General features: G+C 37.9%; 2 protein-coding genes across 3 annotated transcripts in view; one reads left to right on the top strand and one right to left on the bottom strand.

The window, feature by feature from the left end:
• LOC107659457 (origin recognition complex subunit 6-like) overlaps positions 1-4520 on the bottom strand; it is a 7004-nt gene extending 2484 nt beyond the window's left edge. The window contains exons 1-6 of the mRNA XM_016448410.1: positions 4344-4520; positions 4106-4232; positions 3208-3371; positions 3039-3128; positions 1650-1759; positions 1200-1286 (exon numbers count right to left, since the gene is read on the bottom strand). Of these exons, the coding sequence (XP_016303896.1) occupies positions 1200-1286; positions 1650-1759; positions 3039-3128; positions 3208-3371; positions 4106-4232; positions 4344-4408 (643 nt within the window). The 5' untranslated portion in view covers positions 4409-4520. The remainder of the gene's footprint in view (positions 1-1199; positions 1287-1649; positions 1760-3038; positions 3129-3207; positions 3372-4105; positions 4233-4343) is intronic.
• A 53-nt stretch (positions 4521-4573) lies between these two features.
• LOC107659455 (vacuolar protein sorting-associated protein 35-like) overlaps positions 4574-7395 on the top strand; it is a 34027-nt gene continuing 31205 nt past the window's right edge. The window contains exons 1-2 of one of the 2 annotated variants that reach the window (XM_016448404.1): positions 4574-4696; positions 4792-4888. In XM_016448404.1, coding sequence (XP_016303890.1) covers positions 4662-4696; positions 4792-4888 — 132 coding nt within the window. In that variant the 5' untranslated portion in view covers positions 4574-4661. Of the gene's footprint in view, positions 4697-4736; positions 4889-7395 lie in introns of both variants that reach the window. The other variant, XM_016448405.1, reaches the window with a different exon arrangement.

The following is a 7395-nucleotide window of genomic DNA, read 5'->3' as shown; positions in this document are numbered from 1 at the left end:
GGAACCTCCTTTTGCCAAGAGAACAGCTCTGAGTCTTCACCTATATTGCCTGAAGAGTTTAGAGAACATCTGACAAGAGATCGGAGACCATTCCTTCATCCAGAATCTCTCCAGACCCTTCAGATTCACAGCTCCATGTTGGTGCTTCTTCTCTTTAGTTCACCTCACTCAATTTCTACAGGGTTCAGGTCAGGGAACTGAGACGACCATGGCAGAAATCTAATTTTGTGCTCAGTGAGAGATTTTTGTGTTGATTTTGATGTTTGTTTTGGATCATTGTCCTTTGCAAAGTTTCATTCTTATTTTAGTTCAATCTGACCATAGAAGCCAGTCTCGTTCGAAGTTCCAATCATGTCTGACAACTGAATATGCTGGAGTTTGTTTTTGGATGAGTAAGATTTTTCTTGAAACCCTCCCGAACAACATGTGCTGATGTAGGCTTTCTGACCCCAAGACTCAACTAATCTCTGCGATTCTCCAGCTGTGATCCTTGGAGAGTCTTTGGCCACTCAAACTCTCCTCCTCACCATGCGTTAGGACGATATAGACACACATCTTCTTCCAGGCAGATTTGTAATATCTTTAGTTGATTGGAACTTCTTAATTATTGCCCTGATGGTGGAAATGGGGATTTTCAATGCTCTAGCTCTTTTCTTACAGCCACTTTCTATTTTGTGAAGCTCAACAATCTTGTTCTGCACATCAGAACTATATTCTTTGGTTTTACTCTTTGTGATGGATGATTAAGGGAATCTGGCCTTTGTGTCCCATTTATAATCCTGTGGAACAGGAAGTCATGGCTGGATAATTTTATGCTCCTGGTCACCCTGGTGTGTTAAAATTTTTTAAATATGAATGGGAATATACTTCAGAGATATTTTACTCATAAGAATTTCTAGGGGTACCAATAATTGTGGCCAACATGCATTGGAGAAAAACATTTATTTCATAATGTGAGTCCCCCCCCCCATTTCAACTGTTTTACTTCAATGATAGGTTAGACTTTTGTGAAGTTTTTTAATGAAAGATCAAATAGATAAATGATGCAGATTTATTTTCACAGCCACCTTTGCTCATATTTACCAGGGGTGCCAATATTAGTGGTTGGCACTGTAGATGTGCATACACCGTATATAAGGGCAGCTGATGGGTTGAATAATAATTTGCCATTATTTGTGGTAGGCAAATGGCTTTCTTACCATCTTCTTCCGTTTCTAGTATTTCAGTGAGAGTCTTCTGCCTCTTTTGAGCAGTTTTGACTGGTTTCTCCATAGATGAAGGTCCATCTGAGGGTACATGGACATATCAGACTGAATCGGTCTGCTTAATATCACTATTTGAGAAGAAACATGCTGCTCTTTGATGTTGAACTACACAAAAAAATAAACATGGACTAATTATGATATGTCTTTAGCCATGGTAACCAGTGAAATGTGTTTCTTTATGACAGATCTCTTTGAAGTAATATCTCCTGATTGAAAAGGAAAAAAAAAAAGATGAAATGTTGTGCAAATTCAATTACAACATCTTTGTTATACATGAAAGTCAGACCAAGACCTCCAACAAAAAATGTCTCTGTGCCTTTATTCACTTTAATTAGGCAATGTATCATTTTCCAAAAAGCTTTTGTTTGAAGGAGTCACACTTACTGCAGATCTCCTGTCCAAATTTCTGAAACTGTGTGCACAGCCGGTCAAAGATGCCCTTCTTTGCTCCAGATGAAGAAGCTAATTTCCTGTCAGTTCTGATTTTCATGCACCTTCAAACAGGAAGGACAGAACCAATTTATTTTTCCATCTTCAGTAACAATGTAAACCAGGTGCAGTTTAGATTTGGAGATTTCTGTGGATTGTTGACATGCATAAAATCTTTTTGACCCATCTGGGTGCCTGATTTGTTCATTATCGTACAGTAGCAGAGTTTGGTTGGATAACAACAGACCAACATAGTCACTCAGGCTCAGCACATTTGGATTTGGCCAGTCTTAACATTAGCACCTTTAAGAAAGCATTCCTTAGTGATACCATAAGCCCTATTCGCACGGAATTAGTATTATCTGGGGACCTTGTGTGATTTTGAAATTACCCCCCCACATCTGAATTTCGTGTGGTGTATTCGCACGGGATAAGCGAAGCCTGTGATTTCACTCGAATTTACTGACTTATCTCCCAGATACCCGGATGTCAAGGCTTTGAGAGTCCCGTTCTATGGTCCAGATGGATTTAAAAAAAAAGAAACTAATACAGTTTCGTGCGCGGAGTCATTTACATTTCACCAGGTTAAAATAATATCTCAAGCTTTATGCTTGACTTATTTGTAACACATTAACCTCAAAACCTTTTCAGCTTTCTCTTTCTGCAAATTGTATGGTGTAGCGATATGATGACAGCACCCAAAATACTATCAAACACTCCAACGCAGCTCCATTCTTTGCGGAAGATGGATAAAAAGGCACACAGCAAACAAAAACCTCGAAAAATGATATACGACCCGCCAAATGCTGGCCAAATCACAGAGATGCCGATTCGCACGGGACTAATATCATCACAGGACCTTGGTGTTTGGCGAAATATGGTAGGTCATTTGCGGGGGAATTTTTAGTTTACAAATTACAGACATGGCCGATTCGCACGGGATTAAGATCACAGACAACCTCCACATTTAGTGGCATTCCTTATGTATGCACTCACTTTCATTGAGTCTAATATGCAGATAACCTAGTTGTAAGTGCGTACAGGGAACAAATATGACTAAATTTCACAACTATGTGATAGGCAATCCATGATCTGACCATTTTAAATTAATCAGTATTTAATGCACTTCTCATAGCCTCGTATTAAAGTACTTATGGCCTCACTCTACTTTGACCACACTGGCACTGTGAAGAGCTTAATCAGGGTCTCAAGAGACAACTGAGCTCCCAATCAAAATTAATATTAATGTGATTGTCAAACACACAATCATCCAGCAACAAGTATTTCTGAACCATTCATTATTTGACTCAATGACAATATAACATTACAGTGTCCTATACTCACTTGCATGCTGCATACAGAGCTGCTGTGGTAAAGAGAGGCTTAGACAGGTCAAGGTCGTGTTGCTGAGCAGCAGGCAAACTGGTCTCATACCTTAAACAAATACATAATGTAGGTTTAGATCAAGTCATTCGATTAATCTTGACTGCACTGATGCAATGTGAAGACTCACCGCTGAAGGATCCGAGAGGCCACTTTAACTGCTTCCAAACAGCCATACTGCACTGCAAGATCTCTGAGACCCAGGTTTGACTGCAGGCCCAGCATGCACTCCATAGCCTTAAAATTACTGGAGTACACCTTAGGACTCAGTCCTGATAGTTTGATGGCATACTCCTATCCAGCAGAAAGTTGAAAGAGTATTAATTTCTAAAAATGATTGCAAGAAAATACTCATATTACTACATATGCTAATGCGTACAACATCTTGTGTAAAGCGGTCAATGGTTATTGTGTGAAAATGATTTTGAACAATATTTAAACAGTAACAGCGTTCTCATCATCCACTTCATTTCCACCACATCAAACTATTTTGCCCCTAATATCTCTTTTTGCAAAAGTCAGTCTGTGGACAATTATTCTTTATATTAAATATGAGATATGTGATGCAGGAAGAAAACTGAATATTTATTTTCATTGCCAACCAGGCTGTAATTTTGTCTAAATGATGGCAAAAAGTGTTTACATATTATTGGTGTACATTTAGGATACATAAAGGGGTAGCTATAACATTAGCCTTGACAAAGCAAAGTAATAGGCTATTTATTTATAAAATACCAATTCATTTAAACGAAGAAAGCTATTTAATTCAATACATAATTTGAGATGAGCAAATGACAGTTTTCCTGTGATGCCACTATTGGACAGAGTTAGTAAATAAAGTGAATTGGCAAATAAATTAGCGACAAAGCAAAAAAAAAAAAAGAAAGAAAGCCTACTGGGCTTAACAGTAAAAGATAACTCGCACATATGCATATTTCCATTACATAATATAGTAACATATTCAAGTGCGTGTGACTCTGTACATGGTACTACACATCACATCACGCAGTGTGGGAACTGGATCTTGCCTTGTCTAGAGGAAATTTCATTGAAGTCGCTGCCAACTCGAGGCAAATAATGGCCTTGCTGGTGGCTGTAACAGAACCCAGTCCAACACACTTCACTTGGGATAATCGCATGTATTCCTCTGCTTGACTGAAAATAAGAGATCACAATTAACGTTAGTTGTGTTGTTATATTGACATGTTCACTTTAGATTGAACCAAACAAGCGGCTTGTCTCTCTACACTGTCACACTTCACTTACCTCAATACTTTAACAGCTGTTATCCCGATCTTCGAAGCAAGCTTACGAAATAACTCTTTATCCATTTGTAATGTAGTTCGGATCTTCTCTTTAACCTCAACACAACAGAGTCCTCTCAGTAAGCACACCTTGCACAGACAAACTGCTTTCGCGCGAAAACGAACACGTGTCCCACCCGAGATAAACGTCTGGATCTGCCATTGGTGGATCAAGAAATGGGCGTGGACAACCTCGTTCGAGAAAAATACGTATAAACATTAAGTATTCGTCAAATGGTACTATATATGGCCAAGCGGAGTGCATGATATTAAATGCTAAATGTTGGTCAGAGAAACCCAGCCGAATATTTTATTGTAAACAAATCAATTTTAATTCTAAATGTTGTCTCTACAGCGTTTTAGAGCGGAATAATCCAGCTCTCGGGGCTTGTTGTGTTGTGTGCGGGCAGAGCTCGTCATGAGGCGGAACAGCGGCAGTCACGTGACACGACCATACATTCACAGCGGGCTCATCCAGTGTTTCCTCGAACATACCTAATAATCATGGTAAGATATAAGCCATCATCGTATGCGTAGACTGTGTGCTGGATGCTTTGTATGCGCCGTTAAGTTGCTTAAAACAGTGATAGTGTCAGAGGGACACTGAGATCTCTTGACGGACTGTTGCGCGTTTGTGAAGATAGTCGTTAGCATTAGCGTTTGGGATGCGGAGGCCTACATACACTTAATCATTCTTGTTTATTTCCTCTGTCTTGTTTTATTCTACTAGCGGTGTGTCATTTGGCATGCAGGTTTAGTAGACTTGCAGCCGTTATGTTTTGCTGTCATTACAATCCACAAGTTTTGTGCAAAATGAGCTACTTTGAACTGCTAATCCTGCTAGCATTAGCGTTGTCATTTCTTTACAGTTCTGTTTATGTCAGAATTATTATTTATTGTTATTATATATCTGAGATACTTTTATATGCAGCTCTTTGTTTATAAGTGCATTATATATAGTTGAATAATGGAAATGATTTTAGTATGCGGTGTTTGGTCACGGGTTCATTCATTCAGGTTAAAGCAGACGGTAATCTGTTTAATTTACTGTTCATCATAACACGTTTGAAATTGCTATTCTTCACGTGAAGTGTAACTGTCTAGTACTGACACTAACGATGGGTCGTTTGGGAGGGGTGGACGTACATCTGTCACCCTCCACCCTGGCCTGCAGACCACTGAGACTTCATTTATATAGCTATATGATCAGTTATAATCTCGTGATTACAGGCATTTATTAGGCTCATTAACAGATTAATATAATGGCACTGTTTCAGTTCTTGAAGTTATACTTTCTGAACTTTTATTGAAAAAATATTTGGTAATGTCACATGACTTTCTAGCTGTAGTGCTATGCTACTCTTCATGCACTGTATTTCATTTTTAACAATATTTTTGTAATTCATTTACAGTTATGCACAGTGGTTTTGTGATATTTTCATATTTCTAAAATGTGCCTCAGGACAAATGAATTGAAATGTGCTAGGCTGAAATGTAATTAAAAATAGTGAGAAACATTTAAAAAAAATGGTGACCAGCTACAGCACTTGGAATTAAACTTTAGAGCAGTAATGTATATGTGCAAGGGAGACCTTTTTTTCAGCATTAAGCAAGGATGCATTAAATTGATCAAAATTGACAGTAAAGTCATTTTTAATGTTAAAGATTTCTGTCAAATAAATGCTGCTCTTTTGAACTTTCTATTCTTCAAAGAGATTTGAAAACAAATGTATGACATTTTCCACAAAAATACATAATTCATATTTGCAATGTTGATAATAAGAAATGTTTCTTGAGCACCAAATTAGCATATCAGAATGATTTATGAAGGATCATGTGACACAGAAGACTGGAGGGTCATTCTGGCTAAAACTTTTGACTTTGGTAATTTTTTTTTTCCTGAAGAAAGACAAACATAAATAGTGATAAAAGCCAAAATAACAAATGAATATTTACGGAGTAATCCACTATTTTGTTGAGGTCGGTCAAAATGATAAATCAGTTCAAAAAGTTTTTAATTTATATAGCACAGTAAAAACAACAGTAGTTGACCATTGTGCTGTACTAAAAGACAAAGGATAAATATCTAAAAAGGAGACAAAAGATAATAAAAAGACTGCAAAACAATGATGAAGTGAGTTTAGATCAAAAACACCAATCAGAAAATTCAACCAAAAATCAAGAACAGTTATGCCTGAGAGAAAAGTTAGGTTAGATTTAACTTGGCCTAACTTGGGTTTAAATTCAGACTCTGTCTAGATCTCGGAACCATCAGCAATCTTTGTGGAGACTACCTTAATGATCTAGTTATTTAAAGGTGCAGTAGGAGATCTTGGAAAATGTTAACTTTAGCCTGATAGCACTGAAAGCGAACGTCCCACCTAGGCCTGTCGCGATAATTAAATAACCGTCTAATTGAGATTATTTGATCTAACCGCGGTTGTTTCAGACAACCGCGATTATTGTGCTTTTTATACGAGACAAGGGGGAGTCATACACCAAAAGAAACAGAAGAGCACCAGTTTGCTTTTCATGCACTGTATAGCCTATACGGGGCTCCAGACTCATTCTTCCCACTGGTCACTCTTTTGCAACTAACTTTCTCAGCTGGTCGCACGAGCACATGATTTGCTCGCAATATTTTGCTTAATATTTTTTTTGGCGCTACATAGACTTGTGCCGGTATTCGGTAATGCGATATATCACGGTAATGAATATGCACGATATTGTTATCGCGGGCACTTCTAAATACCGTGAATAATTATATATTACAAATTATTCAGAATAGTGAATGCATTTTAAGAATACTTTTCCCATCAACTGGTCAAAATGCACAACACCGCTGTATGCTGCCTGAAAGATGCGTGCGCACTCTGATGTAAACAAGCGCGGACGAGAAGCACATGGCGGAACATGTGAGAGACGCTCTGGATGAAACCGCACTTTCACTCTCTGACAGCAGATGGCGCTAAACTGCAGAAATAATAATAATAATAATAATAATAATAATAATT

Source organism: Sinocyclocheilus anshuiensis, unplaced genomic scaffold (assembly GCF_001515605.1).
Source record: "Sinocyclocheilus anshuiensis isolate Anshui unplaced genomic scaffold, SAMN03320099.WGS_v1.1 scaffold815, whole genome shotgun sequence".
In the NCBI taxonomy this organism is placed as follows: Eukaryota; Metazoa; Chordata; class Actinopteri; order Cypriniformes; family Cyprinidae; genus Sinocyclocheilus; species Sinocyclocheilus anshuiensis.
The sequence above is the reverse complement of the archived record's forward strand: the minus strand, read 5'-3'. Positions and strand labels throughout refer to the sequence as shown.